Genomic DNA, 21,364 nt, shown 5'->3' with positions numbered 1-21,364 from the left:
ATGGTTTATAATCATAGTAGCCGGTATTTTCACAACGATAACGTAAAAAACAGACCCTTTTATCATTCCAGCGATTGAAGCTTTGACTGGGTTCTTCTTTCCAAAACAATTTAAAACCACGAGGATACCAGTCTCTTAAAAATAAACTGAAATTACGTTTAGGGTTTTTTGCAATCATGCCAGGGTAAGTATTTTCCCATTGATCACATTTTGATAGTGACAATTGGAGCATAGAAAACCTCTATTGTGAGAGTCACAAATCTCTTCAAGACAGGAATTACAGTCTTTAATTTGTACAGCATATCCCCATTGCAATTAACACGGATTGCATAATCTAGACTTTTCATTATAGTTAGTAACAAAAGGACAGTCCTCACAGGATGACCAGCTTCCCAATGTATACATGCATAAGAGACAAGTTTAAAACATTTTTTATGTTGATTCTCTCACCGCCAAAAAGAAACTTACTGGGGAAAATGTATGTTTTTCTAGAAGAAGTGACGTCAAAAAACTTGCTTAGACACAATTTCTTGTTGACTTACAAAATGACCGTCTAAGTAGTGGTAAAAAGCCAAATAACAATATCATTTTTTTCAATTAATGCATCGATAAATTGAGTAAATGCAGATGGGCCACGATGTAAAAGTTTCATGCAATATTCCAAAGATGGAGAATTAGTTTTCATTATATCGTTAAGCATTTCTTGATAAAACATTTTTCTTTGAAGAGATAACTCTAGATAATCATAATCTAATATTAACCACTTTTCAAATTTTACTAGATTCCGTAAGATTTATTGGTTCTCAACTCCAGTCATTTTTAATCCTGACACTCTCACTACCAATTATAAACTAAGAATTTCCCTAGTAACAAACATACTCCATTCTGTATATTGATTCAGATTTTTCTCTTCAATATATTTCACTAATGCATTTAATCCGTCTAGTAGCCTCTGTAAATGCATTATATTCGCTTTAGCCGTAAAACATTATTTTTCTTCCGACTTTAATTTGCATAATGATATAACATATCCTGCATAAATCTTGTCACATTGTGGGGTTAGTCTACAACTTCTTGTGACTTCCACTGCTACCTTAGGTCATATAGGTTGCATTTCGCCATTACTAGTACTGTCAGTATCCGATAGTGTAAAAGCATCCATTACAATATCCTCGATGTTGACACACCGAACTCTTATCTGGTACTGAAGCAAGATTGCGTCATCCATGTTACATAGGAGCCGAATGTAAACATAGATGTAACACCTGCTGGCTCCCATGGGATGACCTAACAAATGCATCTCTTAAAAGCTTTAAAAAAGTGTCTGGACTGGGATTCGATGGTGTTGGGCCCTAGTGGAAAAGATTAGACCTCCACTACTTGCGATTGCTGTCTCTTGGTCGTTTTTCTCAGACTTTGCAATCGCGTTTTTTTTCAGAAACTGAGATTAGACATTCATAGCCAACTTAGTGCTGTTAATAAGACTAAAAATACTAATTTTGACTAAAGTTTCTTTGCAAAAAGATGCAAAGAAGCGCCAAATGATAAACACTGCTTATGATTTTTTTTGTCGGCAATATCACAGGTTTCCCCTCTTGTAAGGTGCCAGTTCTCTTTGCTAAGTGCTTCAATGCCCAAAGTATTATACACTCTGTCGAATCGGATGGCATATGGTAAGATTAAATATCAAGAAAATATGATATTTAATAGTTTTTACACATGTTTAGTATACATTTCTCAGTGACATTTATGTAAGCATGTTAAATCAGCAATTATACACACGAATATTAGATCGCAGAAAAGCTTGACGGAAGCTTATTGTTGTTTGAATAATTTCCAAATTCCACGAGAACCAAATCTGTATTTCACTTATCCCAATACAGTAGGTTGCTATCTCAACTAAAAAAAGAAAAAAATCTTGTTCAACTGAAAGTAAGGAGCAAAATAAAGACTTAAAATGAACAGAAACTATTACGTATAGGAGGGGGGTTGTCCCCTCCTCAATAACTCGATTTTGCGCTAAAGTTTTTTAGCGCTTTAAAAAGGCTTTTTTTTAATCAACATCATTTGAAATTCAGCTATCGTTCTTAAAGAGTTGGTTCAAAATTCAAACTTTATCTTAAAGAGTCAGGTATTGAACAGGGGCAAACCCTCTTATATTGGGAATAATATCTGTTCATTTTAAGTTTTAGTGTTGCTCCTTACTCTCAGTTGAAAAAACCTTCTTTTATTTAATTTCTGGTCGATTTACAAATTCATTGAAAATCCCCCGCCCTTTCCTTAAAAATACCTCTAAAAAACCTTCCGAAAATTTCTGTATATACTCCAATAACACATACTATATGTGAAAAATGTGCAAGTTCCACCACTTACCATCCTTTCCTCAGGGGCTGTAGGGAGTCATGTCATTCCCAGAGGCATAGTTATTGGACCTTTCATTTAAGTTGATCAATTATTATATAAAATTTTAGTAGGATGTCTTTGGGAAAACTAGGGCGTGGGAAGGGGGGTAGCTGCCGTTCAATTTTTTCTATTACTTTAAAAAGGGCACTAGACCTTTTAATTTCCGCTTGAATGAACCTTCTCCCAATTTTCTAGAACTATTGATTCTATACGGTCATCTCTGGGAAAAAATAATAATAAAAACTCGACCGTGATATTTCTTTTGGCAAACAATACAGAAATTTCCACATTTTTGCAGATAAGAGATTGAAACCTCTATAGTCGTATTCTTTGATATTCTGAAACTGGTGGTGAGCATTCCGCTAGGTTCCTTGACTTTTTGGGGGCATTTCCCTCCTTTTTCCAAAACTAGGCAAGTTTTGAAATCACTATAAAGAGTAAATTCCTTTGACATATTAATTGTTATCAAAACTCCTTTTTTTAAAGTTTCGGTTACTATTGGACCGAGTTACTCCTTACTTAAAGTTCGTTACCGCAAACTTTTTCCAACATCACTTTGAAAAATGTTTAGAAAAAGATTGTGGGTTAAGGTGAATGTGCATCAAAACCAGACTTCTCTTGGAAATATTAGATCCTGACAATTTTTCGTGCTTTTTTTTCTTTTTTGTTACAAATATCAAATACTATAGTACTAAAACATTTAATTCATTTCTTTTTCATAGGTTACGGCTACACAACTGGATCAGATGACAAAGGGACTCTCGAAAGTTTACGAAATAGGTTTGACACACCCCAACAACGTCAAGCAGAACTATTTTGTAAAGGTAATGTTTGTTTTCTTAATAATGTACATACAATTAGTATGCTTAAGGTATTAGTCCAGAATCAGACTAAAAAGTGCAAGCAACACAAGTAGAGCGGATGGAACTGGATATGATACGAGCTAGAGGTTTTTCTGCCAAAGTAGAGTTCATGCTATATTAAAGATTTTTAGCGTCGGCAAAAATGTTTCCATATCTAGAAAAATTGTTTCAAAATACGTGGCAAAACAGACTCAAGAATTTTTCAGTATCGTTAAGAAATATATCCTGTATTTTTTTTTATTTCAAGAAAAAGTTGTAGTTATTGTATTAAATTCATTGCTAGTCGTTTATTTTTCAACAGTAAAGTTTACATCAGCCTATTTACGAAACTTGTAAGATTTCAATCTAAGTCTGTATTGTAATTAGAACATTATTCATATTAATTCCCAATAGCAAAAAAGCAGCTACTTCAGTAGAATGGGTCAATTACTACCAGAGGCTGGTACCCCGATCATGCAAGCGCAGTACTATACAATACAAGCGCAGCCATATTGCAGTTGCCAATCCCTCGTATACTCTCTCTTAATTAAAAATTTTTTTACAGTGATAGAAATGGTATCACTTTAAGCGTAACCACGAGAAATCATTTCAAGTGGACATCCTTATCTCAGTTTCTCCGATATGGAATTTTTCTGTAAGAATGCTAATAGCTAGAGCGGGCCTTCCGTTATCTCAAGCCAATGTTTAGAAGTGAATTTGAAGTGACACTATGTATTATAAACGAAGTTTTGTTATGGATTATAATAAACAAAATGGATGAGATTTTTTGTACTTTAAGGGTATTGAACCGATTATTGATTATGAACTATTGATTTTTGATTATGAATACAACTGGGCAGGCATCATTATTACAATGTAATGGCCCTGTGTTTTCATTAGATGAAGAGAGCTGTACTTTTTTCTTCCTTAATGGTATAAGATCATGAAGAAGGTTTAACGGTGATTCCCCAATGCCACTGACTACATAACCAAATTCATAGATGTCGTTACTATTAACTTTAGTTACAGATGGTGATATATTTCTTTTCCAACGACGCGTTTTTTAGCTTCTATGCAACTTTACATTGATTTTATGAAATTTATGTTTGATGTAGCAATCGAACGTGAAACCCATGATTTCCTAAGGTAAAAGAACAACACGTTTCGCTACTGAGCCAACAAGCTATTGAAAATATTATGATTTTAGAAATACACTCTAATGCATTCATTGTACTGTTTTCGGGGGGTTGGCCAACTGAAGTTAAGTTATCATAATATCGTAACAAGTTATTCGCAAATTTGATTTATAAATCGGATTTTTGGTAGATGTTAACAGTGGTCTGTTTCCGGGCATCATTTATGGCATCCTCCTGAGAATATGCAAACCAAGATGATTTGAGAGGCGTGCTGGACAGACACGTTCTTCTGAAGTTTAATGGAACCGTGCACATCGGTTCTTTATGACCGGGCTCGTGCATGGATTTGTGCCCCCATATTCTCATCCAGGACCCCGAGTCCCCACTCCGTGCCCCTATCTCCAAAGGGCCCATTTCATCTCCCTCCAGGGCCCAATCTGACCCCCAAGAACCCCCTTGTTTTTCTTAGAATGAAAAATTGACAGATTTATTTAACATTTTGTTCATGTTTTAAAATGATGTGCAATCTCGTGAACACAGCTTTTGGATTTTTTCTTATGCGGCCGCCCACTGATACTTGTAAATTCCAAGTCTTTCAATACTGAGAATCAAAAATTAATATGAAAACACTTTTGCATAGAACAAACTCAACTACCTGGTAAATTCTAAGTCTTTTAATTGGTGACTGAGTATAAAAAATTAATAAAAGAACAGTTCTGCATAGAACAAATTCAGTTACTTGGTAAATTCCAAGTCTTTTAATTGTTGACTGAGAATCAAAAATTAGTGAGAAAGCACATTTGCATAGAACAAACTCAATTACTTTAATTAATCAAAAATTAATAATAAAAAAAAGTCTTTTAATTGGTGACTGATTATCAAAAGTTAATAAGAAACCCCATTTGCATAGAAAAAACTCAACTACTTAGTAAATTCCTAATATTTTAATTGGGACTGAGTAAAAAAATTAATAAGAAAAAGTAACAAACTCAGCTACTTGATAAATTCCAAGTCTTTTAATAGACGACTGAGAATCAAAAATTAATAAAAAAAAACACTTTTGCATACAAGAAACTCAGCTACTTCGTAGATTCCAAGTCTTTTAATTGGTATGTGAGTATCAACAATTAATAAAAAAGAAATTTTGCATTAAACAAACTGAACTACTTGGTAAAAACCAAGTCTTTCAATTAATGAATGAGTATCAAAAATTAATAAGAAAGCAGTTTTGCATAGAGCTATCCCAATTACTTGGTAAATTCCAAGTCTTATAATTGGTGACTGAGTATGTAAAATTAATAAGAAAACACATTTGCATAGAACAAACTCAACTACTTGGTATATTTCAAATCTTTTAATTGGTGACTGAGTAAAAAATTAATAAGAAAAAGTAACAAATTTAGCCACTTGATAAATTCCAAGTCTTTTATTTGGTGACTGAGTATCAAAAGTTAATAAAAAAAAAGCATTTTTGCATACAACAAACTGAGCTACTTGTTAAATTCCAAATCTTTTAATTGGTGATTGAGAATCAGAAATTAACAATAAAATAAAAGCACTTTTGAATGGAACAAACTCAGCTACTTGGTAAATTCCAGGTCTTTTAATTGGTAACTGAGTTTCGAAAATTAATACGAAAGCACTTTTACATAGAACAAACTCAGCTAAATGGTAAATGCCAAGTCTTTTAATTGATTATAGAGTATCAAGAATTAGTAAGAAAACACTTTTGCATAGAACAAACTCAACTACTTGGTAAATTCCAAGTCACTTAATTGATGACTGAATATCAAAAATTAATAAGGAAACACATTTGCATAGAACAAACTCAGATACTTGGTAAACTCTAAGTCTTTTAATTGGTGAGTGAGTATCAATATTTAGTAAAAAAAACATTTTAGCATAGAACAAACTCAAGTACTTGGTAAATTCTTTTAATTAATGACTGAGTATAAAAAAAAATTAATAAGAAAAGCACTTTTGCATAGAACAAATTCAGCTAATTGGTAAATTCGAAGTCTTTTAATTCGTGAGTGAGCATAAGAAAATTAATAAAAACCCGATGCATACAACAAACTCAGCTACTTGGTAAATTCCAAGTCTTTTAATTGATGACTGAGTATCAAAAATTAATAAAAAACACTTTGGCATAGAACAAACTCAGCTACTTTGTAATTTCTAAGTCTTTTAATTGGTGAATGAGTATCAAACATTAACAAGAAAACACTTTTGCATAGAAGAAACTCAAATACTTTTAAATTCTAAGTCTTTTAATTGATGACTTAGCATCGAAAACTAATAAAAAACAGTACTTTTTCATAAAATAAACGCAGCTATATGCTAAATTCCAAGTCTTTTAATTGGTGACTGAGTGTTTCAAATTTATAAAAAAAAGGACTTTGGCATAGAACAAACTCAGCTACTAGGTAAAATCTAAGTCTTGTTAGATTTTAATATAGGAGATTATTTATAATAATTCCCAACAGAAAATATAGCACTCCAAAGAAATTCAGTCTTTCACTACCACAACAACTCTCGCATACGTTTCAGATGATGCCACCATTAGTGCTTGTTTCACAATTTCACAAAAATTGTTTTCACAAAAATTAATAAATAAAAACGTTTGCATAGAACAGTCTCAGCTACTTGGTAAATCCCAAGTCTTTTAATTGATTACTGAGTCTCAAAAATAATAAAAACATTTTTACATAGAACAAACTCAGCTACTTGGTAAATTCCAAGCCTTTTAATTGGTGACTGAGTATAAAACATTAATAAACATTTTTGCATGGAACAAACTCAACTACTTCGTAAATTTCAAGTCTTTTAATTGGTGACTTAGAATCAAAAATTAATAAAAAAAAAGCATTTTTTCATAGAACAAACGCAGCTATTTGGTAAATTCTAAGTCTTTTAATTGGTGATTGAGTATTTAAAATTTATAAAAAAAAGTACTTTTGTATAGAACAAACTCAGCTACTAGGTAAATTCTAAGTCTTGTTAGATTTCAAAGTAGGACATTATTCATAATAATTCCAAACAGAAAAAATAGCACTCCAAAGAAAGGTAATTTCTCGCTACCACAACAACTCTTGCAGACGTTTCCCATGATATTACCATTAGTGCTTGTTTCACAATTGAAATATTTGTCCTTGTCAGCATTTAATGCTACGAAAACTCTATAATGTAGATATACTTTCTCGAAAAAAATCATCTTTACTATTTTTAAATAAGACTTATGTGGTTTGTTTCCAGTGCACAATCAATAATGGTCAAAACCATAGAATAATACCAAGTCGACGACCAACAATAGGCTAATGTCTACGACCAACAATAGAGTTCCAGTGGGGCGGCCGCATAAGAAAAATTCCAAAAATTATGTTCACCAGATTGCATGTCATTTTGAGACATAGAATTTTTTTTAAGAAATCCGTCTTTTTTCATGCGAAGAAAAAAAGGTGTTATGTCCTAGAGGGGGCCCTGTCGGGGGGTGTGCTGGGGCTCTGGAGGTGGGGGCCTGGAGTGGGACTCGGGGTCCTGGATGAGAATGTGGGGGCCCAAACTTATGCGTATGCCCGGTAATAGAAAACCGATGTGCGCAGTTTCATTACCCGTCAGAAGATATTTTTTGTCCGGTATGCATCTCAAATGGTCTTGGTATGCTTATTCTCAAAAGGGTGCCATAAATGACGCCTGGAAACAGATCACTGTTAACACCTACCAAAAATCCAATTGATAAATCGAATGTGTAAATAACTTGTTACGATATTGTGACGCTTAACATCAGTTGGCTAACGTCCTGAAAACAATACATTGAATGCATTAGAATGTATTTCTAAAATCACAATATTTTCAATGGCTTGTTGGCTCAGTCGAGTAACGTGTCGTTCTTTTACCTTAGGAAATCATGGGTCTCATGTTCAATTCCTACATTAAACACAAACTTCTTAATATCAATGGGAAGATGCTTAGAAGCTAAGAAGCTTGTCATTGGAAAAGAAAACATATCACCAAAATGGCGACAATTAGGGAAGTACATTTAGTTGGGAAAATAAATCATGAGATATTTAATATACCCCAATGGCTACCACCAAAAATTAAATTGGACATAAAATTTACGATTGTTTCATCCAATTACATTTTATGAAAGGAACTTTCTACCAATCCCGATGTAACGCGCTCTCTCACCCCGGCAATACTTCATGTATGAAAACAACAGATTATGAGTTCTGTTGCTTTGGAAGTTGAAAAATTAAGAGCCAGGGGAAATAATATCAAACTGCTCGTTCCTTACACGATCACCAATCAACGATTTATTGCCACTGGTTAACACACCTACATATAAAATTACGCTTGTTGGATATAAAATGGATAAAAAATTGGATAAAAATAGATATAAAACTTACGATTGTTTCATCCAATCACATTTTATTAAAGGAACTTCCTACCAATCTCGATGTAACCCTCTTTCTCACCCTGGCAATACCTCACGTACGAAAACAACAGGTTATGAGTTCTGTTGCTTTGTCAATTGAAAAATTAAGAGCCAGAGAAAATAATATCAAACTGCCCGTTCCTTACACGATCACCAATCAACGATTTATTGCCACGGGTTCACACACATACAACGACTCTTCATTTATCAATAGCAAAACTCCTTCAAAATTTGCTTTTGCTTTTTTAAAATGTACTAGTGCCATAGGATCATAGACAAGTTCCCTACACAAATTTGAAATGTTTCGACTTTCCTCTCTTGTGTGTAAAGTAAATTAAATTCTTCTATACAATTTATCCTTTGATAAATACTATAGTACCCTATATCAATTGGCAATCCAAACCATAGATCGAGATTTACAACTATTTGAAAATGGTGTAACCGATGCAATGTTTGCAAAAAAGTTACGGTATCATTGTATTGGACTTTTCTGGTACTTAGCATTTCAGCATTTTCCGTACGGGTACTGTACGTTTAGAGTGTACCTTTTCCGAGATGTTGGTGGAGTGTGTAGCATTAACCTTGATAAATAAATTTAAAACTTATTTTGAAATTACCCCCGATGACAGTGTTCTAGTAGACTTGGCACCATGAACACAAATCAAATAATCAATATATTGGACTTGGATCCGTACATGTCTATATACCAAACCTATTCCATACCCTCGGACTTCCTTGAACATATTCATAACACTAGCGATAGCATTACGATTTTTAATAGTGGCCGGTCGAAGGTAAAGACAAGTCATTGGTTATACCTCCTTCAAACACAGAAGAATATGAAATTTCCTATCCTCTTAGTATACCGTATGCATCCTATACGCTTCACATCAAAAACTTCCTTGAGTGAAGTGGGAAATATATTATTCAAAATCGGAAGCTAGTACAAGATTTATCGACCAAAAGCTGTCGTTTCCATGCACAACTATATTTTATTTTGCAATGGTTTGGCTGTACTTGCAGTGAAGTTCTCAGTTTTTGTGTGGATAGTCCTCGATTGAATGACTTCATAGTGGAAAATATCTTTTCCTGCAACATTGGCAACTCTTGGTTTCATTTTACTGCCGCTAGCACCTTCAAAATACAACAGAGTAAACCCACTCATATCCAATAGTAAAATATGTTTTCTATGAACAAAAATCTATGTTCACAATGTTATCTTTCTGAGCCCTTCTTCTTTACTGCTCTTTACAAAAAATTATAGTTTGGAGAGAAAAGAACTACTCAGGTCCGTTACCCGGTAGGTGGCTCAACAAACTCTTGCGTAAGCCTGGTAACGGGAAACATTCGGTGTTTGCATGCATGAGGCTTTTGTAATCAAAATAAGCTCTTGCGTAAGCCAATCAACCGAAAAATGTTTGTGCTCGGAAACACTAAAAATAAATACCTGGCGAGCAGGATTCACAAGGCTTTTGGGAAGCAAAAAAAGTGTCGTTGACCTTCAAAACCACGTAATTGACTAGGTCGTTTGAATTGACATAAATAAACATTAGACTAACGTCTTGGAGACGGTCTTGAGGGTTTTTCCTATTTGGTCTCCCGGACAAAAAGATACCCCATGACCTCTTACTGGCACTGCCCATACTGGCCGCTTGTAGTGCCTATACCGAGGATTGCCGCTTGTATAGACATCCCGGAGGACTGGCCGCTTGTATAGACATCTGGGGGGACTGGCCGCTTGTTCTGTTTACACTGGAGATGGGTGCTTGTATTCGTCTATGCATCTGGGGGCTACTGGCCACTTGTATCCGTAAGACTTTCTGAAATCAAAACAAGTGTCCTTCACTCTCAAAACTACGTCATTGACAAGGTCGTTGGAACATAAGTAAACAATAAACCAAATAGGCAATGGAATAACGTCTCGGAGAATGTCCTGAGGGTTTTTCCTACCTGGCTCACGGGATCTATTTACCCATGATTACCATGACCCATGGCCACTAACGCTTTCTTAAATATTAATTAATTTCTTAGAGAAAAAAAGGAATACTATGGGTAAAAATCTATTTTATAAGCATACAATCATTGTGTATGATGATCAATTATAAATATGAAAAAAATCAAACCCATCGTAAATTGAAACCATACTATGTTTTATAATTGAGATGTTCAGGCAGCAGGTGCAAATTTTTCATATCCAAAGTAATTTATTATGTTCTTTATGCTTCTTTACTTGAGCACTGTCTTACAAATATCATTAGTTTCTATTTTTCCAATGGATATTTTCTTTTCATTGAGTTCAAAGAAGTTTTCAAAAAAACGGAAATTTCAATCAATATGAGGACAATTAAGAGGTTTAACATTGAGCTGTTGCGACCAAATGCAGAACTAAATAAAATTGGCACACGTTCTTCGAATCCGTACCAAAATCTTTGAAAGGCCATTTCTTAAAGTTTTTTTTTTATCCTATCTTGAATTTTTGTATGCAACTCGATGAGATTTACCGGATAGTTCACTCTAGGAACTGAGTATTCTTCTATAAAATTTTTGACTCAGATTGATTTAAACTTCAGGACAAAAAGCCAGTTGAGTTATGTGGATGGGATTTTGGAAATTTCAGCTTATCTTTATAATTTTCTTCGTTTTAGTTCTCCTTTCCTTTTCAAATTTTTCTTTCTAATTACGCTTCACCAGGGCCGGATAAAGGACGATTGGAGCAATTGGTCCTCATCATGCCCCGAATGTGAAAGGACCCCGTGTTACCATCAAAATAAATAAAACAAACATTTTGAAATTTAAAGGAAATTGTTTTTAACGATGGGTGATAAATTACTATATATTCAAATAATTAAAAATACATTTATTTTATGTTTGCATTGCTGGATGAGATTTATGAATGCGTTTATTATTTTATAATATATACTTTATAAAATAGAAAACTGACACCCATAAAAGTTTATGTCAAATGTACTGAATTTACTCGGGAAAGCCCTATATTAGACATATTTTGCACTACGCACTTGAACTACTTTACGTATGTAAACTACCATGTAGGTATTATTTATTTAAGTATTTAATATATAAAAAGGGCCGCGCAAAACATCCCATCAGGCCCCTCACCCTTTTAGTCTGGTCTTGTGAAACACAATTAATCAAATAAAATGATGACAGATTAGAAAAAATATCCCATATAAAAGGAGAATGTAATGAAAGCACATTGTTTACTACAGTAAATTTTACCTGTAAAAAATACGGAGTGATTCTATATGTATTCCACATAGTAAATATCGAAGTGTGTGCGAGTATAGCAAGACCTTGAGTTTTACGGATTTAAAAACAAAAGCTTTTTTTACAGAAGTAAAGAGCGAAATTGAAGCTGAAAACGAATAAAAACTATTGTTTCGCCCATAATGCAATATATACCTCCAAAACCATCTTGGATAAGGTGATATAGATAACTTTTAGTATAAAAACGTAATTCTCTAAAGAATTCAAGCAATCCCAGATTTCAGTAAAGAGTTCGTTTATAGAATTCTAAAAATACTTAAAAATATTACGGGTTAGCTCATTTGAGCTAATTTTTAGCATATCTTGTGAAATTGATGAAGCAAAAATTTTTATTTTCTTTCAGATTCATTTAACCTCTTTTTTTCCTTAAGAAATGTTTAGTGCTTTTTTAAATTTCTTTTCCATTTTCTTTTTTATTAAATATACGCAAATAAACTATACAAAAAAGATTTTCGTTTAACTATATATTAGTATAACTATATTAACAAAAAATATAAATAAATTAATGTCATTTTATTAATTAGGTATTTTTTAAGTGCGTTTTCTTTGTTTTCACTTAATAAGGGAGGAGAGGTAGTATAGAAGAAGGGGAAAATTGTGAACCTCAGGGTATGTATGTTCAACTATGTAAATTATGATAGTGCCCTCGTTATACTTCTCAGCCTTGCCAATCCATGAATGGTACCGAAAAGCATCATATGGCAGTATGACACTTTAGAAAGAAAATATGAAGATGCACTTGTGAGAGGATGAAACTTTAAAAACAGCTAACTTCAAGATGGGGGGGGGGCTCAAAACCTCTCGTCTGGGAATTACACTATCAAAAATCGATTTTCTCTACTAGAACTTGTATTCTCCGGCATTTTGACCCACATGGGGAATAATTGACGTTTTATGACGCAAACTGGCCGAAAATGACACTTAGCTGTGGCCTGATCTCAATTATCTGATGATTATTGATCAACAACCTATGTAGTCACTGCAGCACTTACGTCATCATCAAATGGCAATTTATAAATAAAGATAGAACTCACAGGGACATTTACGTTATACTGCAAGGCTTAATTCGTACAATATAGTATCATTTTTCAAGGTTAGGTTGGGGGATACTGAAAACCTCCCGTCTAAGGTCTTGGACCATTCAACTTAAGTGGGGTTAGAGGCAATAACAATTTTTTTCAAAGGAATGACTTCATTGTATGAACCCCAGGCCAAGAATTTATTTACGAAACTTTAAATGTTGGTAAGTTATGCCGGGAAAGCCGAGAAAAGTTTCTGATTTCATATTCTAAATTACTGTTAATTGGGGATTATTGCAATAATGACTATGGAAAAGCTGTTTTTGAGTCTTTTAGCACTTAGTTTATCAAAACTTGCGTAGGCCTACTTCATTCAAATTGACGAAATTTTGGAAAGACTTTCAATTTGTGTCAAGTATCTGGTTTTATTTGACCTATGGACAGTTATGCCTAATAAGTGATAATTACGTCAAGGGACAACTATACGTGCTGTTTTTTCTTAAAACGTTGCTTAAAAATACCCCATACGATCAAGCTCTGGAACTTCCAAGTAAAGTGGTAAAACTGTGCTTTAATAAAAAAAAAACTTCAATAAAGTTCTCTTCAATGAATTATGTTTATAACTTGATTATATATTTTTTAATTGACACAGTCTAAATCTAGAAATAATGTATTTTTCTTGTCCTCGATGTTAATTACTGCCCTTCTCTTTCAGTGGGGAATTTTTTTTTCGGGTAGCTTTTTTTTTCGGGTTGCAGAATTTTTGGGTAGAATCTAGAAAATAAATTCTAATATATTCTAAATTTTTCTACAACTCCTGGCTTATTTTTGCGTGAACAAATTATTTTCCTTAAGCAGGATACTCCCCCTGTTATTTCCCTATTTTTTTCTTATTCTCGTTGCTTAAGAAACATAGCATGAACTATGTCAAGATCACCAGAGAGTCTCTCACCATTTATTATAACATCTCCTATTTCTCTCTTGTTCTCTTTATTCTTTTCGTATCCAGGATTTTTTATGGGAGGTTGTATTTTTTTGGGGGGGGGGGGAGAATTACAAATAAAAACTTTAAAAACCGCATCAAAAATTTGTTTATATGCATTGTTTTTTACGTTCTTAAGAGTTGGACAAAAAATAGGAGAGAGAGTGCAAACCCCGTAGCCCCCTCACCCTGAATACGGCCTTGTCTATAGATTATAGCCTTTGAAGTGTCGTAGTTCAAAATAAATTTTGATAAGTTTGGTTTGCTGAAAGCTTCAAAACACGATCCCCTAAGGTTTGAAACCGACCGAGAAAAACATATGAAACAACTTCTTATAGCTATGGGCATGCGGAGACGGAACTAGTAGAGTATTTTTGAGGAGCGCTGGTGAGTAACTGCCAATACTTTTAGGGCTATCGCTACAACCCTGATAGATCAAAGAGTGTAGGAGGCGTTTTAGCTGGGACTTTAGAGGTAATAACATTGTAATAAGAAATTAATGCATTACATTTATCCCATGCAAAGATCTTATGTTACCAGATTTGAAATGTCGGTGACTCTATACTAGGAAAGCTAGGAAGGCTTTGATTTCCCTTGGATGGCAAAGTATGGTAAAAAAAAAACATTACAAATCTTTAGTTGGGCTTAACATTAAAATTTAGTTATGATTATAAGTTTTGACATTTAAGATTCCTGGTGAAGAATAGTGGCACGAAAATAACTCAAAATAACATAGTTTCTTGCGTAGGTATATAGTCTTTTGAAAAATCCAAACTTAATAAGATTTACATACATGAACTTAGTACTGATAGAGGGATATTATGTTCAAGACTATGGAAAAGCTGTTTTTGGGTCTTTTACTGTTTAGTAAATAAAAAATTGTGTTTTATTCAATTTCACATAATTTTGGAGGGAGTTCTAATTCTTATCATATGTTTCACTTTCCGTCACCTAAACACAGTTATGACTAATGTGGTATAATTACGTCGAGGGACAATTATGTGTATGATTCCTTCTAAAACACTACTTAAAAATGCCTAATGGGATAAAGCTCGGAAGCGTTCAAGCAAAATGGGAACTCCGTGATAGAACAGAGGAAGGTTCCAATTCTCTTCTCCAGCATATGACGTATATATTTTTCTAATAATGAGTTATGCAAATGACTGTATTTTTTTTTCTTTTTTTTTAGTGAACACAGAGTAAATCTATAAATAATGTTGAGAAAGTTGAGAACAACGTTGAGAAAGTTTTTTCTCATCGAAGATAGTTAAAAATCTGAAAAAAACAATTGATATTTTTTACGTTTTTGCTAGAACTCCTAATCTTTTTTGCATGAAAAAAATTCTTTATCTTATGCAAGATACCAATACAATTATACCCTTTTTCTAACTCTCATTGTTTACAAAATAAAGTAAGAATTATGTTAGAATCACAAGGGAGTTTCCCACCATCTGTCCTATTGTCCTCTATTTCTCTCATGTTCTCTTTATCCTTTTTAAAGGCCATGTTCTATAAGCTATAGCCTTTGAAGCGTCATAGTTTCACAATAAAATTTGATAAGTGTGAAATATCGAAAGCTCCAAAACACCATTCCCTAAAGAAGATATGAAATAATATCTTATAACCGTGAAGAGGTGGAGATAGAACTAGCGGATGATGTTTAAAAAGTGGTGGTGATCAACTGCCGATATTTTTTATTATGGATTTCCCTTTTGGAAGTGTTTTCTATTATTCCGAAGTGTTCTTGGCAAAATTTCTGTTAAGAAATCAGAGATAATTTAGGCGGAAAGAACATATGATTACTAACGTAGTATTTGTACATAGTGAATGTTTGACCCTTGATGTCCAAAAAGCAATTCAGGTGAAGCTTTCAGGGAAGGTTGAGGAGAGTCGAACCAAATAAAACAAACTAGGTTTATGCAGGTTATCAAAAGGGCGTATGTCAAGAATAACTTGGTAATAGTATTACTACTAATACTACTACTACAGCTACTACCACCACTACTCCTACTACCACTAGTAATCCTATTACTTTCTACTGCTAGCAATACTATTACTTCCTACTTCAACTATTACTACTACCACTACTACTACTACTACTACAACTACTACTACTACTACTACTACTACTACTGCTATTAGTACTACTGCTAATAATACTACTACTACTACTACTACTACTACTGCAACTATTACTAATAATACTATTACTACCACTAGTGCTACTACTAATACTGCTACTACTACTGCTTTCTAATATTGCTACTATAACTACTACTCCTATAAATACTACTACTACTACTACTACTACTACTACTGCTACTACTACTACTACTACGTTAGTAGTACTAGTAATTTAAAGAATATATTTCTAGCCACGGAATCTAAGGTCTTTATTAGACCGTCAAAAGATAAATTTAAAAAAGAGAGGTGGGTAGGAATTTTCCCCTTTCGAGCAATACCGCACTGTATATTTATTAATCTGTAATAATGAGATTTGAAGAAAAGAAATAACACTGTTTGCTGTCTCTAGTATCCTAGGGTGTTTTTCCACTTCAATTAATTAGCAGCAAATGAAACAAATTATCTCCATTAATTTTTCATTGCCATGAAATGAAAAAAGCATTGAATTCTCAAAATAATGTTTTATGATTATTTTGAACCTAATTTTGTGACCGCCATCACTAATATTTTGCTATTTTAGTTTTGGCACCAGTAGTATTATTCTTTCAGGTGTGATATTAATTATAGGCATTTGTGTAACGAACGCCCATATTTACATGTGTGACATCACACATGGGCGATATTTACATGTGTGACATCACACATGGGCGATGTCACATGTGTGACATCGCCCATATTTACATGTGTGAATATCACATATATTCAGGTGTGATATTAAATACGGGCGTTCGTGTACTTACAGTTCATGGTAACGAACTGTAAGTAAGGAGCGACCCGGCTCAATAGTAACCGAAATTCTAAAAAACGGAATACCAAAAAATACCAAGGGATGCCAAAAATTACCAATAGAATTTGATACTAATAGATACATCAAAAGAATCGGATTTTTATGCTGATTTCAAATATATAAGTTCATCACGTTTAGTCTTACCTATCAAAAGTTACAAACCTGAGAAAATTTGCCTTATTTTCGAATAAAGGGAAACTCTAGAAGTCTAAGAATCTTAATGAAAATCACACCATCAGATTTACCGTATCAGTGAACCCTAATGTAGAGGTTTCAAGTTCCTATCTGCAAAAATGCGGAATTTTGTATTTTTTGCCAGAAGAAAGATCACAGATACATGTTTATTTATTTTTTTTCCAATGGGTGATCGTGTCGACCCAGTGGTCCTAGAATATCGTGAGAGTACTTACTCGTAAAGAAATTGAAAGTTCTAACGCCCTTTTTAAGTGATCGAAAAAATTTGGGGGCAACTAGGCCCCCTCTCCCGTTCATTTTTTTCCCAAAGTTACCCTATGAAAATTTTAAGATAGCAATTTTGTTCAGCATAGACGAAAAATATAATACCTATGTCTTTGAGGATTGACTTAATTTCCCGCAGTCCCCGGGGGAAGGGCTGCAACTTGTGAACTTTGCCCATTGTTTACATATAGTATTGGTAATTGCTAAGGATATAGATGTTTTCAGGGGGATTTTTTCTATTGGGGAAAGGTCAGGGGGAGGGGTTACGTTGGAGGATCTTTCTATGGAAGAATCTTTAATGGGAGAAGGGAATTTTCCAAGTTTTTTAAACTGAAAGTAAGGAGCAACATTAAAACTTAAAACGAACAGAAATTACTACGTATATGAGGGGGTTCGCCCCCTCTTCAATACCTCGCTCTTTACGCTAAAGATGTTTTAGTACTTTGAAAAGAGCTATTTATTCTAATTAAACGGCTTTTCTGATTCAGGGGGTCATTCTGAAAGAATTGGAACAAAATTCGATCTTTAGCGTACAGCCCAAGGTATTGACGAGGGGGTTAACCCCCTCATATACGTAATAGTTTCTGTTCGTTTTAAGTTTTAATGTTGCTCCTGGCTTTCAGTTGAAAACAAAACTTTTTTTTATTCTAGAGAAATTGCTTACGGATTGTTCTGGATACCCAGCTGACTGACCGTATTTCAAACAGTAGGCTGTACGAAAAAAGTGGTTCAATTCCATTTTCTAGAGCCATAATGAGAGAAAGGCTGAGATGGCTTGCACGTTCTGTGGATGAAGGATGACAGATTGCCAAAAATTGTCGTGTCCGGCTAACCGTCTAGGGCTAAACGGAAAGCAGGTCGTCCGCGGTTGGGGTGGGAGGATGTCATAAAGAAAGGTTTAAAGGAAATGGGAACTTCCTAGGAGGGTGAAAAGAGGAAAGCTTTTTAAACGTCGCGGAAATTATTTCGTTTGACTGAGTGCTATTATATATTATCTAAATTGATTACCTTCAATTAATTTTTTTTATAGATAATTCCCATGGATGAGAAGAGTGGCAATGAGTCACAGAAGCAAACCTTAGAGGAAAGAGAACTGGTGTTCTATCGGGATATATTACCAGGGATTTACAATCTGATCAAACAGAAGGAGCAACATGAGGATATTTATATCCCTGTACCAAAGATATTCTATGGAAAATCACCTAAAGGGTAAATTATGTCTACAATCATGTCTACAAATATTAAACCCTCATTACATCATGTTAGGAACACTGCTAGCTGTAGAAGCCAATCTTACCAAGTCCAGTGTTCTAGTGTTTTTGGACTGAAGTACAGAAGCACTTGGTTGTGTCTTTGACTTTTGTATTTTCACTCTATAAAATCAAGGACTAGCACTGTAAAAATGATTAATTTGCTTCTTGTTAAACACTAGCCATTTTTTGGAAGCCAATTTTACCAAGTCTCTATATTTATAAAGATACTTTTATTTACATGCATATATCTCTGTGTACGGTTTACACCTAAACTAATGTACGAATTTTTTGAATATATATTCTAGCAAAACAGAGAGTAGCATTTGCACATCATTGTTTTCATCAGCAATACCCTTTAGAGGGAAGTGCCCTGGAAACAAGAGCCTGAGCAAATTTTTACATTGCCTAGAGAATTTGGCGAATATAATGTGCTGCAAATATGTATGCAAACACTGTATTAATCATTTTAAAACCATATAGAAAGTTATTTCTAGAAACGGAAAAAAGTACTAAGACCTTTGGCAAAAACTCCTAAAAAAAATTGCCCAAAAAAAGTTGCTTTACAAAGAATCCGCCTTTTCAAAGAGTAAATATTTAGTGGCAAATAAAGAGTGAGTAACATGGACTTTTCTTCCGAAGCTACACCGTTCTTGAGCTCTATCATCCAGAATTACGCCCTATATGAGATTTTACATTACGTGGAGAGTTTTTGCAAATATAGAGTAAATAATTTTAAACCATAAAAAGAAAATGGCTATAAATATCGAAAACAAATTCAATGAAAACTTCTCCAAAATGCCCAAACATTACCCCCCCCCCCCCGAAAAAAAACATTAATACATATTTTTATAATGATGTGCGAGAGACGAAGGCCTGAGTCTCAGGCACTGAAGGCCGGAGGAACTGGAGGCCGCTTCTGAGGATCGAAGGCCAAAGCTGTTGACTCTAGCGAGTAAAGCTAGTGGAGGAAAACGAGGAAATCGGAGGAAAATCGGGCATTTTGCTAGCCTAGAGGCCTACGAAATAATAACTTCTTTTGTTGTGTACATCTGTACAAAACAGATGCACAAAACAATAAAAGTTTTAATTGTACATAAAATCTGCCTTTGCAACATCTCTATATACTTGCATATAATAAAGGTGTGAATAAAGTGAGGGCCTCGCAAGACCAAAGATCCCAGCTGTCAAAAGAAGTGAGTTTAGGGAGGTATCAAAAGCCGAGAAGTGAGTATTGCTTTTGGCTGGTTCATTCGACAATGAGCTGATGATACATTCTCCATGTTTATTTATAGAAGTTAAAGCAAAGAATCTTGGAAATTTTTCCACAAGACGTAAGCTGAGATTTGTAAGTTAGAATTGAAACGCAGAAATGAAGCTTCTTTTATCTAGGTCAAACTGATTTCTGAACGAAGCGTTTCCAATTTCAAATATTAACTATAGGTACATAAATTGGTTGGGACTCTAATAGGAGTAGCATAACCTCTAACTTTGTCTTTTATACTGCTGTTGATGGATTTGACACGATTCAAAATTTCATACTTTTTAAGACGGTATGAACGTATTTGCTGCCATTTTGAGCATTAAACAGGATATAACTGACATTGAGTAACTATATGAAACAGCTAAAATATTTCATTTTAATGTTTGTATTTGGGTGGCTTTTTCCTGTTGCGTATGAAAATAGATTCCGCAATTTTTTTATGGCTTGTCTCACTTTTTGAAATGGGAAACTTGATAGAAAGTAATCTGAAAAATTTTATCCTTTGGTAGAAACGAACAACCCGAGGAAGCCTGTGTTGTATTAAACGATTTGAAAACATTGGAAGGAGATGCTGAATCAACCAATCAAAATATCGAACAGATCGTTAACGCCATTGCTGTTTATCATGCAGCTGCTTCAGCTTATATTAGGACTGAAAAAATCCTCCCTAAGGAACAAGAATGGCTCACAACAAGAGATGATGGCCACTTGGACGATCTAATGAAGGTAAATTTTTTATATCGTGTTTATTTTAATAAAATAATTTAATAAAAATATAATTAATAAATAAATTTGATAATAAATCATTTAATAATTCTATAAAATTTTGTACCTCCCCCCTTCTGACCTCTGTCCTAAATCAAAATTTGATATCCAATTGATCCAACGCCCAGCGCTCCTGGAAGAACAAGTCGGTCCTCATCACGCCATTATGATAACCGGAGCACACTTAGTGACTTTTAATTAACCTTACTTATTCAGAATGAATGTAGTAACCTCACTTATTCAGGACTTTTGATTAACCTCACTTTTTGAATTCTAAGTTGAAGAGGAACTTTTAGTATAAAATCGTTTTGGCGGTCGAAGCCAAGAAATTTCTGGTCCTCTCATCCCTCATCTAGTAAACACAAAATTTGAATTTCAGTTTTAACTCGATCCCCCCATGTCTGTCAGGAGTATATTGCATATATGCTATTTTTACAGCGTGACAACACTAAGTGTAATTTGATTTGCCTCGTTGGTTAACCGTGAATACAGTATACATTCGATTCAGCAAAGGCAGTCACGTGGAATGGAGACAAAACCATTCCCTCACCCT

At 34.0% G+C, this 21,364-nt stretch overlaps 1 protein-coding gene across 2 annotated transcripts in view; it reads left to right on the top strand.

Moving 5' to 3' along the window:
- LOC148946780 (uncharacterized) overlaps positions 1-21,364 on the top strand; it is a 308,282-nt gene that overhangs the window by 20,552 nt on the left and 266,366 nt on the right. For both annotated transcript variants that reach the window (XM_089096599.1, XM_089096600.1), the window contains exons 2-4: positions 3,126-3,227; positions 18,563-18,741; positions 20,556-20,772. In XM_089096599.1, coding sequence (XP_088952725.1) covers positions 3,126-3,227; positions 18,563-18,741; positions 20,556-20,772 — 498 coding nt within the window. The remainder of the gene's footprint in view (positions 1-3,125; positions 3,228-18,562; positions 18,742-20,555; positions 20,773-21,364) is intronic.

This window comes from Artemia sp. Qi Xiang Cuo, chromosome 11 (assembly GCF_049724085.1).
Source record: "Artemia sp. Qi Xiang Cuo chromosome 11, ASM4972408v1, whole genome shotgun sequence".
NCBI lineage: Eukaryota > Metazoa > Arthropoda > Branchiopoda > Anostraca > Artemiidae > Artemia > Artemia sp. Qi Xiang Cuo.
This window is presented reverse-complemented; position numbering and strand designations above follow the sequence as displayed.